At 30.2% G+C, this 24,054-nt stretch overlaps 1 protein-coding gene across 1 annotated transcript; it reads left to right on the plus strand.

The window, feature by feature from the left end:
- LOC111622295 (dnaJ homolog subfamily C member 9-like) lies at positions 1-24,051 on the plus strand. Its single transcript, XM_023364654.1, has 7 exons — positions 1-57; positions 146-210; positions 287-483; positions 12,493-12,645; positions 12,735-12,851; positions 12,936-13,135; positions 23,834-24,051. The coding sequence occupies exons 3-7, from the start codon at positions 393-395 to the stop codon at positions 24,017-24,019; spliced, it is 747 nt and encodes a 248-aa protein (XP_023220422.1). The 5' UTR covers positions 1-57; positions 146-210; positions 287-392; the 3' UTR covers positions 24,020-24,051.
- Positions 24,052-24,054: the final 3 nt, after the last annotated feature.

Genomic DNA, 24,054 nt, shown 5'->3' on the forward strand with positions numbered 1-24,054 from the left:
TGTTACAATCCGTTCTCAGGCTCAATATTCAAATAAGCATCCTCTGACACAGGCAAGGTGATTTGTATTATCACGATTATTTTTTAAAATATAACAAAATAACTTATCTATTTAACCACTCATATATCGATTTTACTTCTCGCAGACAAAAACGAACACCTCAAACTATTTTAAAAATTAAATTTGTCGTCATTTCTTTCGAAAATTAAAGTAAAAACTGTCATTCAAAACGTATACGGATTTTTTTAAATGGATGTAAAAAAAAAAATAATAATAATTTTTGTAGATCTGGCAACACTGTCTCACATCAGCGCCATATTAGCGCGCACTTGAAAGGAGAAGTTTGGTGTGTTTTGAAAGTTTTGCTTTTCGTTTCATCCCACCGCAGAAATATGGGCCTGATGTCAGATTGTCAAACTTATTTTCAGACGAAGAATCTATACGAGATTTTAAACGTTGAAAAAGATGCCAGTAACGATCAAAGTAAGTCGCGATAATGTTAAATAACGTTGCGTTGTATGTTATTTCAATCTGTCATTATTATTTTTTAATTATATTTTTACATATTTTCAATATTGATGGACGTACGTTAAAGGGTTATAAGTCGGACATATTTCGATATGAGAGGATCGCTATATTAATGCGCAATTTTCTTCCAAATTATTATTTTTTCTTTTGGTCTTTGATACGTTCCGTAATCTGCGTATAAGATTCTATAATATGTGATATCTTATACCTTTTTTCTTTAATTTGGTTACATGTTAGCTTATTTCGGCGCCTTAATTCATTCTTCCAGATGCAATTTATGTTGGCTGAATTAAGTTATACTAGAAGATGTAGCCCACAACTGAAAGAAAAACGATAAAAGTTTAAATAAAACACAAGAAACTGCTCTTACAGTAAATTGTATACATTTATGGATATGATTACACTACCGAATGAGACCTTACCACAGCCGTAGAGTGTACTACCCGAGGGAGCAAAAATATCAAAGGACCGGTACCTCTGTGTTGTCTTCTCTTATCTATCGAATCAAAAGCCCGGGTAATATTCTAATGTTGCGTTATGTAAACGAATGGTTTGAAAAGGTGGACTTTGTGTGGGCGATAAAATAAATGTAAATTGTTATTAATGTCAAAACCAGAAATAATTAGTATATGTAATGCAAAAAAATCTATGTATTAGTAAAAGCCCGAATTTGTATGGTCGAGAAATAACGTTAGCAAATAACAATAATTTATCAAAAATCCAAAACAAATACTGTATATTGGCGCAGATAAGATGAGGTATAAATTTTTGTCGAAGTTTTATAGTTTTAGCATATATCTTTCCTATAAGATGACCCCCAAACTATCAATGGCCTATGAATTTTGTTTAGATTAGCAATCATCATCTGGATAATAACACTGCATAGCGTATACGGAATTATGTCCTATTTGTAATTTTTGAAATAACTTCAGATTTTATTTTTTTGCATATGACAGCACTGCCTTGCGATTGTTGCAAACATTCACACTTATTCAGGCATTTGTGTAATGACCTTGACTATTCACAAAAACGTCGTATGGGCTATTCTATTTTGTGGACGTATCCTATTCTCTACCGGTAAATAATTATGATTTTGTTGGTTTTTTATAATGGTTTTAATTTATATAAATTTCAATAAAATTTTTTTTGTATGTCCTATAAGACGACCCCAATTTTGGGGGTCTTTTTTTATGATTTGACTATTGTCTTGTCTGTGCAGATATATGGTATATACAAAACTTTCCCGACAATTGTGAACTTACAAATTAAGCTACTAATTAATTTGTTCTAATAATTGGTTTAGTTAATTTGTGTTGTCTTGGTGTTCCGGGTGAGGTTTGAACTGGCGACATTTGAATTACAAGACTGAATAAAGTGTTAATGAGTAAGTATGTAAATAGGGTTGAGCGAGCGTTTCCCCGACTGAACTATAAGAAGGACAAATTGAAGAATCTTGAGAATGGAGTTAGATAGATGAAATTTGAGATCAGATGTAGAAACTTTAGGATCAGTAGGACCCAATTAACTATATATGAACTTCCAGTTTGGACTGGAAATTACTTTATTTCAATTTAAAAAATTTTTCCAGAACAAAGTTAGATGACTGGCATGACTCCGTTCTTAACAGGAAAAGTATGATGTACAGGGGACAAGACACTACTAAAATTGAGAGCAGTGTGACAAAAAATTGCAGCCTGGCATTGTGACAATGTCACAAAAAATAATTGCTCATTGAGAGTAATTTTTCATATTGTCAAGATGATTTGGATGTAAACACTACTTTTGTTATACACAGTAAAATCTCATTTAAGTTTGAGAAAAAGTCCTGATTTTGAGTAAAAGAGTTTCTAGTTAACAAGTTTAATACTCAATTTTTCAAATGTTTACAGAAATTTTCCAGTTGATTCTTAAGAATCTGTTCACAGAATGATTATGAATTGAACACAGTTCATGGTGCCATTGAGTTCATTGTCCCTTATGTCCCAGTCAGAATGCCAGAGACATACTGTATCAGTAAAAGGATATTCATGTGAGATTGTAATGTTGTGTTGTATTTGGCATGGAATAGTGTTTGTTTACCTTAATCTTTAGAGAGAGTAAACATTCTTATATTTTTGGCATTTTGCAAGTATCAATTCAAATCTTGTTTAATATTTTTTATTTTGAATTTTGTTCATGTAAATATTCACATTAATAAAATGGAATGCTTCTGGAAACAGTTTAGAAAGCTTTAAAATATTAGTTCTCTCTGTGTTCATTTAAATTCATATTTTATGAAGATTTTTAGAATGTTAAAAAAATTTTGTTTGAAGATAAACCACGATACTTGAAATTTCTTAGAAAAATGTTTAACATTGATATTATGTATATCTAAAAAAGTATTTGGTCACACAAATAGCTTATTTGTTGGTGCTTAAAAGAATTGTTTCCTCACTGTAAAATTTGAAATTGCATAAAGTTATTCTCATCACGTAATACAAAAAAATTTTTAAATGTGAATTTATTTTTTGAAATCCAGATTATTTATAATAATTTTAAAATTAAAGTACCATTTCTTTAACTTAATTTAAACAAGAAGATTAAAGTTTTANAAAAGGATATTCATGTGAGATTGTAATGTTGTGTTGTATTTGGCATGGAATAGTGTTTGTTTACCGTAATCTTTAGAGAGAGTAAACATTCTTATATTTATAATATAGTGATGGACAGCACGCTAATCATTTATTACAAAAAACTTTTACGATATAAGTGTTAAATTAAACACGTATGTCACTAAATTTCTTATATCTTCTAATGACCTGAAGAAGACGAAAGTGTGTATCGTCGAAAGCGCTTGTCAATTTAGTGACATACGTGTTTAATTTAACGTTTATATCGTAAAAGTTTTTTGTAATTCTTATATTTTTGGCATTTTGCAAGTATCAATTCAAATCTTGTTTAATATTTTTTATTTTGAATTTTCAACTTTATATTTTAATGATGCTATCTATTAAAAATAGTTATGAGACTGAAATATATATTTAATTACAACTCCTCCTTTAATTATACAAACTAAATCATTAGCTTACTATTACTTATTATTGTGTTTACTGCCATATATCTTCTAATCTTTAAATGGGCTTGAAATTTCTTAGAAAAATGTTTAACATTGATATTATGTATATCTAAAAAAGTATTTGGTCACACAAATAGCTTATTTGTTGGTGCTTAAAAGAATTGTTTCCTCACTGTAAAATTTGAAATTGCATAAAGTTATTCTCATCATGTAATACAAAAAAATTTTTAAATGTGAATTTATTTTTTGAAATCCAGATTATTTATAATAATTTTAAAATTAAAGTACCATTTCTTTAACTTAATTTAAACAAGAAGATTAAAGTTTTATATAAAGTTTGAAACATTTTTTGTTTACCATTGCTATTAGTTATGTAATGGAAAGATGTAATGGAAAGATAGCAAAAATAATGCTAGATTCAAATTTTATTGACTAAAATTTTTGTTTCATGATTTATAAATTGGAATAAAATCTTTATTTTTATTTATAGATTAACATAATGATAAAATATTGAATTAGTTTTGACAGGTTGCGATTTCAAATATTTAAAGATTGCACATGGCTTGATGATGATAATAGATGACATATTAGATTTATCCTTCCCTAATTATATCATCAGGCCAGATATTTAAGCAATTTCCAAATATACAGGATTATTTTCAGACAATTTTGTGATGGTGGGAGAAAAATAAATCATGGATGCAATCTTACATTATTAAAGAGTCACCTTCCCTCCCAATTATCAGCAATTGCCAGATATAAACAATCTCCCTTCCCATAAACTATTGATGTAATAACTGAATAGACCCTAAGCGATATCCAAAACCACAAACATATATGTCATATGTTCTAAGCCAACGATTCCCAACCTTTTTTGGGTGGCGACCCCTTTTTATAAAAGTCAAGTGACCCATGACCACGATACAATTGAAAAAGGCATTTTTAATAAGGCAATTAAAAAACAACTAAATTAGTTTTTTTTNACAATTTTGTGATGGTGGGAGAAAAATAAATCATGGATGCAATCTTACATTATTAAAGAGTCACCTTCCCTCCCAATTATCAGCAATTGCCAGATACAATCTCCCCCCCATAAACTATTGACGTAATAACTGAATAGTCCCTAAGCAATATCCAAGACCACAAACGTATATGTCATATGTTCTAAGCCAACGATTCCCAACCTTTTTTGGGTGGCGACCCCTTTTTATAAAAGTCAAGTGACCCATGACCACGATACAATTGAAAAAGGCATTTTTAATAAGGCAATTAAAAAACAACTAAATTAGTTTTTTTTAGTATAATTTTATTTTAAATTATGTTTAATAATTAATTTAATGTGATGGTTGAAATTTCACGTTATTAACCAGCCTCAAAATTCGCGAATGAGTTTTTTTTAACGACAATCTCATGTCATTCTCAACATTTAATTTATTCCTTTCAAACTCTCAACATGTTTCAACCAACTGTGACAGAATAGCATACCTAGATTACTCTTATTTTGATTTTTAAAAAATATATGAAATTATTCAAACTTCAAGACACCATTAAAAATAAAAATTACATTATAGTGAATACTTTTTTTTAGTTGACTGTATAAGTTGGCGACCCCACAGAAAACCCGTTGCGACCCCCTTCTGGGTCACGACCCATAGGTTGGGAACCCATGTTCTAAGCAATATCCAAAACCACGAACATATATGTCATATGTTCGTGGTCTTGGATTTCGCTTGGGACCATGGTTTGAACACCACTACATTACATGATTACCAGTTTTATATGAGAAAGTTATTGATCAGAATATTTTCATTTTATGTTTTTTATAAATTTTATTGTAAATACTTTTATTAAATGTGTAACAACACTAAGTTTTGAACCTGTAGTTTGTTTATAAATGGATGTGATAGTTACAAAAACAAACATGCCAAAACATAACTATAATATCTAAAAAAATTGATATAAATTTATTTNTATGAAAACAATAAAAAATTATACTTCAGATGTTAATTTAGTATCAAAAACGTAAAATATTTGAGTAACCCAAGAAATAGTTGAAGATTGCAGTGCCACAGCACTAGCGAAAATTTAAATTTGCCAACTGGAATGCTTTCGGATAACACGTTTTGGATAACCAGCTTTCGGATAAACGACGTTCTACTGTATTACAAAGTTGAAATATCTCAACTTGTAACTTCTGTGTGTAGAACTTGATTTTTTTAAGGATTTGATAATACAGTTTTTTCAATATTATTTCTATGGAGCTTTAAATTGTAATTATTTAAAGTTTGAAATAGGTGAACCAAATACTTTTACAAAAATTGAAATATATTGTCTATAAATACAGGAAGAGTAGGTTATTATTTGAAGAAAATTTCAGCATAATTTGTTTTTCCTAACAAAAAGCCAATTATATTGCTTTTAATTTACAGAATATTATTTCATATTAGGATTTTGTGCACTGAAGCCATCTTGGTTCTAGAACAGTTACTTTTAATCTTTTCTGCTGCTTGAACTGTTGAACTTTTAAAATGCACTTTCATATTCCTACAAAAAATTTTTTACAGTTTTTTTTTTCTCATCTAAAGGGACAGATTTTTTCTTATAGTTTAACCTAGGTATTGGCATTACCAATTTGAGAAAGGAGCATTATTGGCATTGCATTCAAAAATTATCTGAAAATACCCATGTCTATCTGCCTTTCTCATCTGTAGATAATCATTTATTAATGACATATTTTGTTCGTTCCTTAAATTGTTTGACTTTCTTTTGTGGTTTCGTAATCTCTCAGTTTCAACTGTGTCATTTCACATTTTTCATGTATTGATGAAGTGCAAGACATCTTTGATAAATCTAATAAAAAAAACCTAATTAAAAAAATTATTACTAGTAGGAATCCGTAGAAATTGAAGGTTTTATTCAATTAAAATACAATCAATGAGCTTGAGCATTTACTTTACTGATACATGCTTTTTTAATTACAGACTCAAAAACATTAAAATAGTTTAGTTCAAAAATAAAAATAATTCTTAATTTTATTTTATTATAAATAGATAATGCAAGTGTTTAAATTTATTAATATAAAAAAATAATGCAAAAGCTTTTAATTAATTCATAATTAGCAAAAAAGCTGATATTTGGAATAGGGGATAGGGCAATAGGTTCTTCTAATGGTTAAAAAAGAGAGCTTAAATCTTTGAAATCTAACAAAAATTTTATAGATAAATACATTGAATTTCTTTTTAGAAGTATGACCTGAATATGGCTTTAAAAAAGCTGAAAACAAAAAGAAAGGAGACATTCTGACACATAAGTGGTTTTCGATCAGTTCAATTCTAGCCTATAAGTATAACTGAAATGCAGATACAGTGGAGTCATGGAAACTTGACATTCTGTAAAACTTGATGTGTTGTTCATGAAAGATAAAATAAATACATCTGATTTTTTACCTCTATAACTTAAAACTAGAATCTATTGTTCTTCTATGGCAACACTTGATAATAGCATAAATTCTGTGTGTTTACAAAGAATATAACCCTTTTTGCATAGTGCCACTGCAAAATGCCACAATGTGAATGTCATTAACTTGAAAGCAGCTACTAAATAACCATTATTGTTTTGAATGAAAATTTAACTACAAATAGAAATAATCACTATTAGTACATAGTTAATATGTATTTGAATTTACACATATAATACTTTTATGAAAATTCCACTATTCAGACTAGCAGAATTATATAAGTTTCTTTGAATTGTTTGAGTTTATTTACCTGACCATTATACACCCAAAAAACTGAATTCTGTTTACTAATCAATCCCTAGTTTTACAGAGTTCTTTCAAGCTTGAAAAGTTACATTATATGCCAGCAAAATTTATGGTTATTTATCTTATGTATGCTTTAAATAAATAAACTCTCACAAACTGATTCATGATTACATGCTCAGAATGAAATTGTTCCATAACTTTTAATCAAGAATAGAAGATTTAAAAATCATGATTGAGATTTGTCTCATTATCTATATCAAAATTTTTTTAATGCTGTTATATATTAGAATCTGCTTATTGTAATCACTTCAGACTTATTTAAACTGCTAACATTAACTGGGAAAAGTAAATAAGACAACAATTAGTGGAAATTGTGGATGACAGGTGAGCAATGCAGTAAAGGTTGCATTGGCCTTTGCTCTGGGAACTTGGGTCCTCAAAATTTCCATAGACAGTTGTTCTGGATATGTCAGACCTTATCCTTCACCATCTGGCTGCTCTTATTATGGACTTGACTGAACCCATGGTTTATATGAAACTTTCTTAATGCTTACAGTGGAAATAGTTCAAAATAAAAAAAATAAATAGGAAATTTCAGTTTTATTGATTGATGTTAAAAGGATATGTTTAAAACAACTAAAAATGTATAACTCAAAGATTTATTATTATAATTATATAATAATTTATTACTATTAATTCAGTGTATAATTAAAGTATGAAATGCTAGCAATTTAAATTACTGTACTGCAAACATAAAACAATTTAACACTTATCCTGATTAACATTTATAAAGATTGCAAATTATCAGTCATGTATTGAGACAAATNGCCATCTTGGTTCTAGAACAGTTACTTTTAATCTTTTCTGCTGCTTGAACTGTTGAACTTTTAAAATGCACTTTCATATTCCTACAAAAAATTTTTTACAGTTTTTTTTTTCTCATCTAAAGGGACAGATTTTTTCTTATAGTTTAACCTAGGTATTGGCATTACCAATTTGAGAAAGGAGCATTATTGGCATTGCATTCAAAAATTATCTGAAAATACCCATGTCTATCTGCCTTTCTCATCTGTAGATAATCATTTATTAATGACATATTTTGTTCGTTCCTTAAATTGTTTGACTTTCTTTTGTGGTTTCGTAATCTCTCAGTTTCAACTGTGTCATTTCACATTTTTCATGTATTGATGAAGTGCAAGACATCTTTGATAAATCTAATAAAAAAAACCTAATTAAAAAAATTATTACTAGTAGGAATCCGTAGAAATTGAAGGTTTTATTCAATTAAAATACAATCAATGAGCTTGAGCATTTACTTTACTGATACATGCTTTTTTAATTACAGACTCAAAAAGATTAAAATAGTTTAGTTCAAAAATAAAAATAATTCTTAATTTTATTTTATTATAAATAGATAATGCAAGTGTTTAAATTTATTAATATAAAAAAATAATGCAAAAGCTTTTAATTAATTCATAATTATCAAAAAAGCTGGTATTTGGAATAGGGGATAGGGCAATAGGTTCTTCTAATGGTTAAAAAAAGAGAGCTTAAATCTTTGAAATCTAACAAAAATTTTATAGATAAATACATTGAATTTCTTTTTAGAAGTATGACCTGAATATGGCTTTAAAAAAGCTGAAAACAAAAAGAAAGGAGACATTCTGACACATAAGTGGTTTTCGATCAGTTCAATTCTAGCCTATAAGTATAACTGAAATGCAGATACAGTGGAGTCATGGAAACTTGACATTCTGTAAAACTTGATGTGTTGTTCATGAAAGATAAAATAAATACATCTGATTTTTTACCTCTATAACTTAAAACTAGAATCTATTGTTCTTCTATGGCAACACTTGATAATAGCATAAATTCTGTGTGTTTACAAAGAATATAACCCTTTTTGCATAGTGCCACTGCAAAATGCCACAATGTGAATGTCATTAACTTGAAAGCAGCTACTAAATAACCATTATTGTTTTGAATGAAAATTTAACTACAAATAGAAATAATCACTATTAGTACATAGTTAATATGTATTTGAATTTACACATATAATACTTTTATGAAAATTCCACTATTCAGACTAGCAGAATTATATAAGTTTCTTTGAATTGTTTGAGTTTATTTACCTGACCATTATACACCCAAAAAACTGAATTCTGTTTACTAATCAATCCCTAGTTTTACAGAGTTCTTTCAAGCTTGAAAAGTTACATTATATGCCAGCAAAATTTATGGTTATTTATCTTATGTATGCTTTAAATAAATAAACTCTCACAAACTGATTCATGATTACTTGCTCAGAATGAAATTGTTCCATAACATTTAATCAAGAATAGAAGATTTAAAAATCATGATTGAGATTTGTCTCATTATCTATATCAAAATTTTTTTAATGCTGTTATATATTAGAATCTGCTTATTGTAATCACTTCAGACTTATTTAAACTGCTAACATTAACTGGGAAAAGTAAATAAGACAACAATTAGTGGAAATTGTGGATGACAGGTGAGCAATGCAGTAAAGGTATTGGCCTTTGCTCTGGGAACTTGGGTTTGAGCCTCTTGACTGTAGGTCAAGAGCCTCAAAATTTCCACAGACAGTTGTTCTGGATATATCAGACCTTATCCTTCACCATCTGGCTGCTCTTATTATGGACTTGACTGAACCCATGGTTTATATGAAACTCTCTTAATGCTTACAGTGGAAAGAGTTCAAAATAAAAAAAATAAATAGGAAATTTCAGTTTTATTGATTGATGTTAAAAGGATATGTTTAAAACAACTAAAAATGTATAACTCAAAGATTTATTATTATAATTATATAATAATTTATTACTATTAATTCAGTGTATAATTAAAGTATGAAATGCTAGCAATTTAAATTACTGTACTGCAAACATAAAACAATTTAACACTTATCCTGATTAACATTTATAAAGATTGCAAATTATCAGTCATGTATTGATACAAATTGTGCAAAAAGATGGCTTAGAAATGCTTATTTATTCGATGATGATGATATTTGACAATAAGTGAAGTTTTTGATTGTAATAAGCAGATTTTATTGTGCTATTATTATTGATTGATTTATTATATTTGACAAATTTGAACTGCTTGACCTGTTTTTAAATGTGAAACTCACTGAATCTATTGAATAACTGATTTTAAATTTTATAGTAATTGATTATTCAACAAATTTTGCAGAAATAAATAAATTTTATCATAATGTTTAGATTAGTTGAAATAAAGATGATGTAAATTGCACTCCACTCTAAATAGTCTTTTTATATCTAAGAAAGCACTAGCTTAATTTTAATACAAAACACACCACTATATAGACAATAAATGTATGGGTTTGAAAATACCTAAAAATTTATTATAATAGATAAAATGTTACCAGCACAAAGAACAAATAGATTTTATCTGCGATATTTTAAATCCCATAAGACTGCTGCCAAGTTTTAAATTAATTAGGTAACAGCAAAATATTGAGACAAGTTGAGCCTGTTTTATAAAAGTGTGATTAATTTAATCATGTTTTTTGGACATTATAGGAGTTAAAAACTATTCATAATATTTTAGAATATAATTTTAAAATAAAGAAATTGTAATAATACTTTTTCCTACCTATTTGATGCTGAAATCTCAAAATAAAATGCTTCTTGATTACTTTTTAGTAAATAATATAATTCCTTAGGTAATTAAATAGTAGATAACATACGTAATATGTGTACAGTGGGTGATCGGTTAATGAACAGTTCGGATAACAAACACTTTTGCGAAAGATTTTTATGATCCGATAACGAACACTTTACTGAATAAACATAAAAAGAAGCAACGGAAAATAACGAATACCAATTGATTTTCCCTTGTCTTCAGGTAACAATTCGAAACCTTTTGGAGCACGGGAGACGTAACATTGACTCTCAACTTGATATCAATTGGATAGTATTCCTCCGAATTTTGAAACTTACCCTTGTAATTCCAGCTTTTTGTTTACCTTTCTGACAAATAATTTTTGTAGTCTTCGCGAGACTGTCAGACAGGTACTTCTTAAATTTTGCATCGGGGTTTATTTATGAAAGGTGAAAGGATATTTGTTAACATTTTAATACCAAATTTCGAATTTCATCCAGGCCTTGTATTTAAATAATTTTTTGTAGTCTAGTTGATTTCTGTTCTCTGAATTTTTGTAAGTGCTTTTCTGAACTTTTTATTTAAAAAGGAAACTGATAATATGGAGCCTAAAAAGAGGAGTGTCAAGAACCGTGCTCACCGTAGAAACCAAGTAAGAGATAATAGCCAAGGTAGAAAGTGAGCACAAGATGTCTGATGTTGCTAGGCAGTATGGCTTGAACAGGTCTACAGTAGGCACAATCTTAGCTATGAAAGATATATCAAGAAGTTTCAAGCTGCTAATGTAGTAATGAAAATCACATCTGAGAAATAAAGAGCATTTATAGCTCACAATGGAACCTGAAACCTGAAACTGATCTGATGACAGAACTCTGAGAACTCTCAAATGAAGGATACCAAGAAACTCGGCTAGATGTGTTTTCTTTTGAAAAAGAGGAAGACGAAAGAGGATCAATGTCAACATCTGCTACTTTTGAAGAAGTGGGAGGATGTCAGATCATCCAAGTGGCATCCAAACCAGAATAAGGTTAAAGGGGTTGAAGATCTCCACAATTACAATACTATTAATTACTTCCAAAAAATTCTGAAGAAAAAAGAAAAGTAATCGACATTGGACAGATTCTTTAACCCCACAAACGGAAAAAACATGACTAATAAAAATGCAAGACTGCATATATATGTATTTTTACTATTACATGTAAATAAACTTAGTAAAAAATATATATTTTTTTTATTTTTTGGAGTCTCCAGAATGAATTAATCAAATTCCCATAAAAACCTATGGGAAATCGATAATCGGTTAACGAACAATTCGGATAACAAACAAAGTCTTGGAACGGATTATGTTCATTAACCAATCACCCACTGTATTTATAAAAATAAGTAATAACGGCAATGATCACCAATTGATATGAAAGTAGTTAAAAATCGTAATTTAGATTTGTCTCATTATTTTAAAGAGAGAATTCATTTTGTAAAACAGAAGTTAAACTTTATTTTATAGTAAAAAAGGCCTACAGATTACTGTCTTTGAAAGTTCACCCAGATCATGCTGAAGAAGAAAAAAAAGAAGAATCAACAAGAAGATTTCAAACATTGGCTAAAATATATTTAATCTTATCTGATGAAGACAGAAGAAAAATATATGATGAAACAGGTTAATTCTAAGATTTTGTTTTTAATTTTGTTTGTTTTGGATCATTGTTTGAATTATTTTTTTTTTAAATTAATTTTCTGTTTATTTAGGGAGTGCTGATGATGAGGATTGCTATTTGGAAGATAGGGACTGGTATGCTTACTGGCGTTCTTTATTTCCTCGAATAACAGATGAAGATATAAAGTCTTACCTTACAAAGTATAAAGGTGCATGAAATTAAATGAAAAAAAAAATGATTTTTATTTAATAATTAAATAAACTTTTATATGGAAAATATATGTATATTTTAGGATCTGAAGAAGAGCTAAATGATATAAAAGAATACTATCTAAAATATGAAGGGGACCTGAATAAGATCAGTCAGTGTGTCATTGGTTATGAAACAGAGAGAGATAGATATATAGAAATTATCAGAGATATGATAAGTAAAGAAGAAGTTCCAGAATTTAAAAAATTTACACAACAGTGTAAGAAACAGCAGAAAAACAAGGTAACTTTTTTTAGTTAGTTTTAGTTTCCATTTTGATTTCAAGGATATATGTTGATAGTGAAAAAATTATAACAAAGTTCAATTAATAATAATATATCATGCTGATGAAAATCATGTATATGAGAACAAAAATTTGTACTACATAATTTGTACAGGAAAAAAATTTAAAAAGTACTACAGAAAAAATTATGAGGACTGTCAATTAAGTCATAGAAATGATCTGATTTTTTGGGCTGAAATAATGAACCAAAGTGAGACAAGATAATGTTATTGTTCAGCTGAAGAAACCAGAAAATTTTATTCTGGGCAGAAGCTATTAAGGCTAACAAAGCACGCATCATTTCCACATTAAAACTTGCAGCTGTATGGAATTATGTTATTCCTTGTCTGCTGCATGTATAATTCTCTTCAGTATTTTGTAAAAGGAAAACAAATGTTAATATTACAAAATTTAAATCATCATTCAAATGCAAATTGGGTATTTTTGAACTTTGAAGAAGCTTTTCTTGCCAAAAAGCAAAAGTACTTTTAATTAAAGGATTTCTTTGTAGCATTAATAATTTGAAATTTGCCTTATTCTATCTACAGAATTACAGTGGGTGATTGGTTAACGAACATAATCCGTTCCAAGACTTTGTTTGCTATCCAAATTGTTCGTTAACCGATTATTGATTTACCATAGGTTTCTATGGGAATTTGATTAATTCGTTCTAGAGACCCCAAAAAAAATAAAAAATATATACTTTCTTACTATGTTTATTCATATGTAATAATAAAAATACATATATACATGGTCTTGCATTTTTATTAGTCATGTTTTTTCCGTTTGTGGGTGTTAAAGAATCTGTCTAATGTTGATTGCTTTTCTCTCTTCATGATTTTTCAGAAGTAATTAATAGCATTGTAATTGTAGAGATCCTTGGGCCTATTAATCTCAACCTGGTTTGGATGACATTTTAAGACAGTTGTTCTGACATCACTTTTTCAAAAGATCTTTAATAGCAGATATTGGCATAAATCTGCATTTTCAGAAGAAAACTTAAAAGAATTGTTTCTGTCAGAAATATAAAAGGCTGGAATTACAAGGGAGAGTTTCAAAGTTTGGGGGAATACTATCCGATCAGTATATACTGGGTAGAATGTCGATGTCAACGTCTCCCGCGCTCCGAAAAGTTTTGATTTGTTGCCTGAAGACAAAGGAAGACCAATTGGTATTCGTTATTTTACATCACTTCTTGTTTGTTCAGTGAAGTGTTCGTTATCCGATCACCCACTGTATTTTTCTGGACATATTGCTTTGGTTGCTTGATGGAATAAATGAGCTTATCTATGGAGTCATTTTCCACATAAGGGTTCTTTGATCTTTACAGACACATCAAAATTTCAGGGGCTTGGATCAGGGATGTGTCAGTATTTCCCACGTCACCTGGAAAGCATATGCATAACTTTAATGGACACAACAGCAAGTATTATTGTGTAGGATATTTGCAATCTTCCAAATTGTTGAGTCATTTTTCAATGACTATGCTTTTTTGTGACTTTTTTTTCCTAGCTTCAAAGAAAGTTCTTTCAGGATACATTGTGGCTATCTGTAAAAGTGATTTGAGAGGACCAATTTAAGATTGTGTTCTCCACTGTTGAGATATGTTATGACCATTTTGGAACTGTTCTACTGATGTAATTAACTATTCTATAAGGCATTGGCTAGTTTCCACATGCTCCTGCACTTCCTTAAAACAATCTTAAAATAAGCTTGTGGAAGTGTTAATAGAATGATTTCTAATGGTTCTAATAACAAGCATTTACCTTGTGAAAAGTGAATCTCACAATTTTTTTTCTGCATGTTTACCATGGAAAACCTGAATTTCTTTCCTTAATCTTTTAAGCATTTATTTATTTTTTTGGGAGACAAAGAAAATACAAGTTTTTGTTACTGCTGTGGAAACAGGAGAATGATGTCACATGCACTTATGTCATTTGAAAGGAATGATAATGATGTCATTTAGCTTTTGCAATAATTATGGTTTTCAAGAATTTTGATAATTGCCATGACTTAATTGGTAGCACTTGTATTCATATTGTTATATAATATACCATTTTTGGGATACACAATGTACTGTACACATACAAAAGGATATATGGAATTTATTGCTTCTGATTAAGAACTTGTCAACTTAATGAAACATCAATGTAACCAGGAATGTTGATACTATCTTGATAAATTAATTAGTCGAATCTGTAGTCACTTCTGTACCTCCTTTTAGGTGATGATATAAAATATTCTTTAGAATTCCTTTGTCATTTTTTACAAATTATATCATTATTTATTCAGAATGATTGATATGATTGGATGAATATACTGTTTATAATTATGTTGCTATTGTTTAATCAGTGAATCCATGTCCAATTGAAGAATGATAAAATTTTATATCTTCACTTTCATCATCTCTTGCATTATTCATTTTTTACTTTTCCAGCTGTTATGTATAACAGTGGGAAAGTATGGCAATTGGTCAAAAAATGACTCCCCTGAGATTTTAAGACTTGGGATCTTGAGAAACACAAAAAATGATGGTTTTTTTTCTGTATGTATGGATGTTAGTGTGGGGGGGCATGATTTTGTTCACCCTCTTTGAAGCTTAATAATTCCTGTATTTTTTGTTGAAAATTTCTGAAATTTTGCAGGGAGGTTTGTTTGTTAGGGGAGATGGTATTAAATTTTGGTGACTTAAGGTTGAGGGGATGGGAGATAAAGGGGTTTGTGTGTATCTTCAGTAGGGTCAGACTTAATGACGATTTTACTTATTATCATTTAAAATTTATAAAACCCATCCCTACCCTCAAAATTAAGCCTTTTGCCATTTTATAATAATTAAAAATATGAAAAGTTTTTAAATAAAATATGATAATAGATGGTACCACCAAATGTTGGCAGGAAGGTTAAGCAACTCATTGCAGGATTTTTATTAATGGTATGAAAGAAATTGAAAGTTAAACATAGCTAAATACAGCATTGACGTGTTTCCAGCTATGTATTATTGAATATTTTCTTCTCTAGTAATATTGGATAATTATATTATAGTATTCCCAACATATTGAATATAAATTTATTACTGTAAAAGCAGCATTTCCCAAACTGCAGTATATAAAAACAAATCTTCAATGACTACCAAACAATATTAAATCAGCAATTTTTCAATTAAAGTATTGTTTATGGAAAAAAATTAAGTATTTCTAATGATCGGAGTTCAGTTACTTCACATATATGTTAATGAAATAAATATCTTATTTTTAATTATTAATTTGTAATTTAAAGTACTAGGTGATAATAAATCTTCAAGAAATGCATTCTCATCATTGGCAGATAAAGCAATTACAGCTTTTTGACATTATAACTACCATATTTACTCAAATATAAGATGCCATTGAATCTAAGACAGCTTAATTTCTACATGCTCACCCACAGATTTTTTCTTTTTTGTATAAAAATAAACAACTCAAGACAAATTTATGTCAGACTCACTTCTGTTGACATAAATTTGTTCAGTGTTTATTGCACAGTAAAGCAAGTTATATATCAGTTTTCTGTGATATTGAACTTAGAAACCTCTTCTGAGTCCATATATTCACATTTTTCCACAGGCAATCATTTTTGGTGCCGTTTAAAGCATCAGAAATGCATAACTTTTCTGGGATTTTCATCCAAATACTCAATGTTACTATAAAAGACTAATAATATTGATCTTTTAACCTCTCTAAAATAATGCAATGGAATAACAGAAATAAAACATGGAATTAGAGGTTTCTAATTATTATATATTACATTGAATTTAAGACGCACCCTATCTTAAAGATACTATGATCTGAAAAAAAGTGCACCTTACATTTGAGTAAATATGGCATATGCGTAATTGAAAAATCATTTCCATTGTCCATATCTCTGAAAACCAGATATAGAAATAGGCTCAATGCCATACCAGATTTATACCTTTATCTGTCTTCAGTGGTATAAGATTTTGAGAAATTACACAACTTACAAAACCCAACTGTAATTGTCACATTAACTAGTTTCATTAACAAGTTACATAAACACAAAAACAATAATAATGTTTTCATGTAGTGTACATACAATGAAAAATCTCGGCATATAATGAATATTACAGATATTAATTTTGACTGTTTATTTTAGAAACAAAATCAAAAAATTTACATGGGTTAGCACTGCATTCAAAATAAACACTTGCCATTGTTGTAATTGTAGTATGTAATTACAAAAACTTTTCTTTAGTAAAATTTATTTAACAAATTAAATTACTTAATTTTTGAAAACTGTTTCACAACTCTATTACTATTTTTGATTTATAGGAGTATTTGGAATGTTATAGAACTTTGTTAAGAAGTTTTTCATTTCTGCTTAAGAAGTTTTCAAGTCCCTTGAAAACTTCTTAAGCATCTGTTTTGTTACAAAAAAATGTTTGATTTCCATGAACAAAACCACAAATACTGTACTAAAATTTGTTAAAGACTTATGGCCAGTCCCCATCTTATGCTATAAAAAAGAGGAACAACACTGCCACTAGGATATCTCACTTATGTGAGTTTATTTTTTGCATTCCTTAAAAAAAAAATAGAAATTCATGGTATATTTGTACTAATTTTATCACCATCAAAACTCTTTTGAATTGAGTTTGGATGATTTGAACATCTGGCAGTGTTATATACTAGTTTGTCCAAGTTTTTTTTTCATTGGACAAGAAATTTACCACCAGAGCACTTCTCGCACACTCTTGTTCATACAACACTTATAAATCTATATAAATATATGAAGGGTTCAGGTGAAAGATGGTAAATGTTTAAACTTTAATTACAGTGCTTAATTTTTCCAATTTTTCTAAAGTTTTTGCTTTGTTTAAACACCATATATAATTATTATTAATTTTGTTTTTTGTCCTATTTTGTTATGTAATATTTTCAATATCTACTAATTTCCTGCTATTCTAAAGAACTTAATATGTATAATATACATATATGTTTATTAATGAAATCTCTTAGTTAGCTTTTGGATTAAAGAATTGTGGTTTGATATTGGAATAGTAGCAAAGGACAAGAAGACACAAGACATTATGATTGGGACTGGATTTGAAATGGGCTCAATTGATAGCCCATACTGACCCCCTACTAGTGCTAAAGTAAAATAAAAATTGATGTGTATAAATTTCCACAAAATGGAAAAAGGTCAGTTTTCTTAACATTGGCCCTATGGGGAAATCTGACTTTTGATTGCCTAGGTGACCTTGGTCCCACCAATATTTTGATGAAACTCACAGGGTAGAAAGGTCAGAATAGACAATTTCTGGCAAAGTTGAATGCAACTAGTTATGTAAAAAATGGTTTGGCCACTAGGGGGTGCCATGTTTTCTCAAAATTGATTTCGAAAAAAAAAAATTTTTTTTCCACCACCTGGTGAATGTTCAAACTTGAGATCAATTATTTGTGTATTTTCTGTCATCGAATAAAACAGATTCCTAGCTTGAAATTGTGGACAAGCTAGGAACCATTTTTATTCGATGTTAAGGTCAATTTTCTTAACATAAGAAAATTGACCCTTTTCCGTTTTGTGGAAAAATTGTATGAATTGATTTTTATTTTACTCGATCACTAGTAGGGGGTCACTATGGGCTATCAATTGAGCCCATTTCAAATCCAGTCCCACTCATAATGTCTTGTGTCTTCTTGTCTTTTGTAATCATTAAGAATAGCACATATAATGTACTAAAAGAAATGGCACTTACTATCTTTTACACCCAAATTCTTAATGTAATGCAAGTGTTAATCCAATTGTTAACACACAAAACAAAACACTATGTTGAAAAAGTAAAATTGCAAGTTCTAACAGTCCAAATGTTAAGAAATAACAAAAAAATAAGATACAATTAGGAATGTCTTTTGGTACACCTTGATGACAGCATATATGTACGTACATATGCATACACTCCTTAATTCTGCTATAATTTTATGTAGATATTAAATAGATCAGCAAAAATATTTTAAACTACAAAGTTTAAATATTACTACAGTCGACCCCCCTATAAGATAGAGATACGTTCCATTCTCTAGGAATCCGCTTTCTTACGAATCCTTCCAATCACAACCCGACACGTGTCAAGTTTACGGACTACGGCTGTTTGAAAGATTTTCTTCCATAAAATTAATCGATTCTAGACTAATCCGACTCAACATTTCCAAAATACGTATATATTTTTTGGGAATAATCCGTATAAACTACGCTATAAACAAAAAATTGTAGGATTACTTACCGAGTGTCACCATTCGACATTGCCATTGCTCAACATTGTTTTCGTCGCGGAACAGCTCAGCAAAGAGCGGCCGATTTCTAACAACTTATTTTTCTGTGAAAACTTCGTAGAACTTCGGAGACATCATTAATATAAATAATTTTAATCGCCGTTGAATAAGAAATGTTTCTTTCACAAGAAATGTATAAAATTACAGTACTGTATTAGACTTACGGTACCTAATTTACATACTGACAGACGATAGTTAGCGTAAAAATCTCCGTAGCGTGGCGCCACGCTAGACGGCGGAAATTATATATTTAATTATAACAAAGTTACAATAAGTTAATATATAATTATATATACAGTACCTAATTTATATATAATTAATATATAATTATATGTACAGTACCTAATTTATATATAATTTATATAATACTGTCCAGACGATAGAAATCTCTCCGTAGCGTGGCGCTACAGACGGCGGGAAAGTAGTTCGGCTGCCCGATGACGTTTGAGGTGTTTATAGGGAACTTTTACTATTTTTTACGGATACCGGTAGCAATTTTTTCGTCGTTTTATAGGAATCGTAACTATAGGGACCGTAATTATAGGGGGGGTCGACTGTATATCAAATATAAAAGCTTATCTTTTCTAATTTTTTAATGTAAACTTGGAACTAGAGCTACAAATTTCTTATTTTGATACTTTCATAGCTGAAAAAGAAAGTAATTAAACTCGACTTTGTAGTAATATTACTGCAGATGTTGATTCAGATGGAAGATGTACAGGGTACTTTGACAAATGGAAATTGTGGTAATCAATCTTAACCACTGGTTATGTAAAGAAATCTGCTGAATTTGGCTTGTAGAGTTGTCTCCTACCTAACAGAATTTAAATGTTTATGCTTTTTTTTCAAGATCTCTCTCCAGAATACATGAAAATATTAACAATAATTTGAAAAAAATATTTTATGTCATCATTACATTGAAAAGAGAGATTAAGGTGTTAACTTTTTCAAAAATAGTTGCTGATTTTTTAAATGCACTTCATCTCTGCTCAACAACCCTTTAAGCGCATTGTTGTAGATAACCAAAAAAGTTATCTTACAACAAACCATCTGAGTGAAGAAAGGTATTTTCAGTGCTTTGTAAAGATTTGAACTTTGTTTATTTATGTGAGCAACCTTTTTTCACTGCAAGACCTATACAAGCACAATAAAGAATACAACGTGTAAAATTTACTTAAGAACTCTAATAATTTCTTTTCCAATTAAACCAGCCACTTAATAGCTGGATCACAGTTTTCGCATAAAAATTTTATTATTGAAGAAATTATGTACTGCTGAAAATATCTCCATGATAGCTCACAAAAAAAGGCAATTCTTTGTGCATTTTTGTTACTTAATTGCAGAATTTAGCAGAAAGATTCCACAAATGAAACTGTTACTAATTATAGAAGTGCTTTGTAATTATCTTTTGAATTAACTTGACCAATTTTACTTCTCAGTTGTGAAGAAATGCATCAACGAATGGAAAAAAATTTTATAATAAAATCAACTTTTTCATAAATATGAGACACTACTTATTTAAAATAGATGGATTGCATAATTTGTAATGAGTTGCTTAACTTTCCAGATCTGGGTGTAACCATCTATGAATAATAATAATAATATAAACGTTTTACAGTGTCATAAATGCCAAACAACACTGGAAGATTTTAGATTAAAATATATTTAATGCTAGTACTTTTGATGATAGCATATCATCATCATCATCGGGCACTTGGAACACACAAATATCAAACATTACATCTTTAAATTTAAAATTGAATTATTATTTTAACTAATTCACTTCGTAAAAGGTCAAATATAATTTAGATTTAAAGTCTGATAATTTATTGACTTTTCACATATACTTGTTGAGCATTATGCATCCAAATAAAATTTTTTACTGCAAAATTTGATATTCAGCTATGTCTTAGACAAGTGTGTAAATGATTGGTTTTGGTCCAGTTGCACACCAGGTAATACCATCACTACCAAATATCCAATAAAAATGCTTGCAGAACTGTATTCAAAATTTTCAGTGTACCTGTTGTTTTGAGATCTTTGCCAGATATGTCTGTACAACATAGTTGGCAATGCGAAATGTCTTTGAGTTTAAGAGAAGCAAGATGACAACACCAAATGGTGAGCAGTTCATGTTGCTATCTTGCTTTCCTTGGCCATCAAGACTCTGAGGTGTTGAAGACAGTGGCTATGTGGCAGGCAGGCTGTGGACAGATCATCGGGAGAGATGATCATCTTGTTGCAATGCATAAATGACTGGATGGGGAGTCAAGGCATCATTGCAGAGACAGGTGAAAGCCACACTATGAAACTCTCTCTTTTTCTTCCCGTACCATTGATAGGTGACTAGCATGGATTACTGCAGACTGACAGTGTATTGTTTTTAGTGACATAGTTTGGCTCTGTTTGGGAATGAACACCCACCATTTTATGAGGTCTGTTCAAAAAGTATCGGACCTTTTTTTTCCTGCGTAAACCAATGATGCGCAAGAGGCCTCCTTCAGTGGAGTTGTGGAGGGGACAGTCATGCACAGCCCTGAATTTTTTCCTGCCTGCAGGAAGCGTCAGTCGTTGGCAATCGGCCTATAAGTGAGGTCATGTAGTGTGCTCTCGTCGGATTCTACTAAGCTGGAAAATGACTGAACAACGTGAGCAGCGATATTACATCAAATTTTGCCAAAAACCTTGGCGATACCCGAGTGTAAACCATTCGCAAGATTCAGCAGGCTTTCGGGGACGATCCTCGAGGCCAAAAAAAGCGCGGCAGGTCCGCAGCAATATCAAAGGTCATGTTGACAGTTTTTTCGACTCTCGTGGGGTGGTGTGTCGTGAGTACGCACCACAAGGCCAAACCATCGCAAAGGAGTACTACCAGGAGGTCCTTCGTCGTCTTTCCGATACAGTGCGACGCAAACGACCGGATCTGTGGTCGATCAAAACTTGGCAGCTCCATCGTGATAACGCATCCGCCCATTCTGCGCATCTGATTCGGGCTTTCGTCGCCAAACACAATACTCCTGTGGTTCGTCACGCTCCGTACTCTCCCCACATGGCTCCGTGTGACCTTTGGCTATTTCCCAAGCTGAAAATGCCGCTAAAAGGAACCCGAATTTAGTCGAGAGAAGACATCGTGCAGAATCCGACGGACCGGCTGATGGCCATTCCAAAAGATGCATTCCAGCAGTGTTTCCAGCAATGGCAGGAACGCTGGGAGAAGTGTATACATTACCAAGGAGACTACTTTGAAGGGGATTAGGGTTTTGTACCTCTAAGTCAATAAATTTATTTTTGCCGACCAAAGGTCCGATACTTTTTGAACACACCACGTAGTGTGTGAAGATCACTGGTAAGCATTTCAATTCCACTTTTACTATCGAAGCAGCAAACTATCTCCACTGCTGGCACATTCAAGATGGCTCCCCAGACTAGTGTAATGACAATCACACTAATAGTGGTGCGAGTGATTTAGACTTAAAGATAACATCTTCACCAGGTTCTTGAAACATAAATGTGTCATCAAAAGTACTAGTGTTAAATAACAGAAAAACGGAAAGATTTCAGACCAAAATATATTTGACATTTATACATCTGTTTTTCTGTTAGTATTTTTGAAAACAAAGCTATGGGCATATTTATAAAATAATGACTTGTTCAAACAAAAATAATGCAATTTTATTGTCTACTACTGAACAGATTTCAAGGGTTCTAATTTTCAGCTCAGTTTTGATACATAAATCTTTCAAAGCAGTTGGTTCCCACAGGGACAGTTTGAAATTTTCCCATCAAATAGGGAAAGAAATATGTCATATTTATACCTTCAGACAAACATACATGATGTTTACAGAAATTTGTTTTTTATATTATGCACAAATGTCTGCAAATATTCCAAATTCAGCCTTATTATTCTTGGACAGGGCCAGACTGGCAGTTCTGATAACTGGCTCTGGCATTTAACACATCTACTAAAAATGACTTTTTTTCTGATATGAAGATTAAAATACTTTATCTTTTGCAAAAATTTCAAGTAGTTAATTAAGCTCCCTTCTTTTAATACTTGTTTGTACTTCAAATTCTAGAACAAAACTAGAGAGTAACTTTTAATACAAACAATATTTCTTTATTGGATTCTTTGGTACATTTTTTCTTGTTCTTTTTGTTTTAATACGAGGAGAAAAAGAGTACTGAATGTGATATTGAACCTTTTTATTATAACATTTGTTTTACACCCTTTATCATACAATACAATTATCAATGATTATTATAACTAACTAAAAACAATACTACACAGAAATACTACACAAAAATGTTAAACTTTCATTTTTTTCTCCCCAGTATAAAAAGGAGGCCAAGGAAGCAGAAAAGATGAAGAGAAAGTTGTGCATGGGAGGCAATAAATCTCTAGAAGAGATGATTGGTAACAATAGGATACAGAGAGAGGGGAGGTTTGACCACATGCTTGCCGATTTGGAAAAGAAATACTGTAAACCACCACCTGCGAAGAAGAGAAGGAAACAGTAGATCAATCCGAAATTCTTCAGAAAACCATAGTTTAA

This window comes from Centruroides sculpturatus, unplaced genomic scaffold (genome assembly GCF_000671375.1).
Source record: "Centruroides sculpturatus isolate CEXI.00-Female unplaced genomic scaffold, Cexi_2.0 scaffold337, whole genome shotgun sequence".
Lineage (NCBI taxonomy): Eukaryota > Metazoa > Arthropoda > Arachnida > Scorpiones > Buthidae > Centruroides > Centruroides sculpturatus.

What these genes read in the sequence shown, in the direction of transcription:
- LOC111622295 (XM_023364654.1), top strand. Translation starts at nt 393, where the DNA reads ATGGGCCTGATGTCAGATTGTCAAACTTATTTTCAGACGAAGAATCTA. An exon ending in AGATGCCAGTAACGATCAAA is followed by an intron (nt 484 to 12,492) that starts GTAAGTCGCGAT and finishes TTTATTTTATAG; the next exon opens with TAAAAAAGGCCTACAGATTA. An exon ending in TTACCTTACAAAGTATAAAG is followed by an intron (nt 12,852 to 12,935) that starts GTGCATGAAATT and finishes TGTATATTTTAG; the next exon opens with GATCTGAAGAAGAGCTAAAT.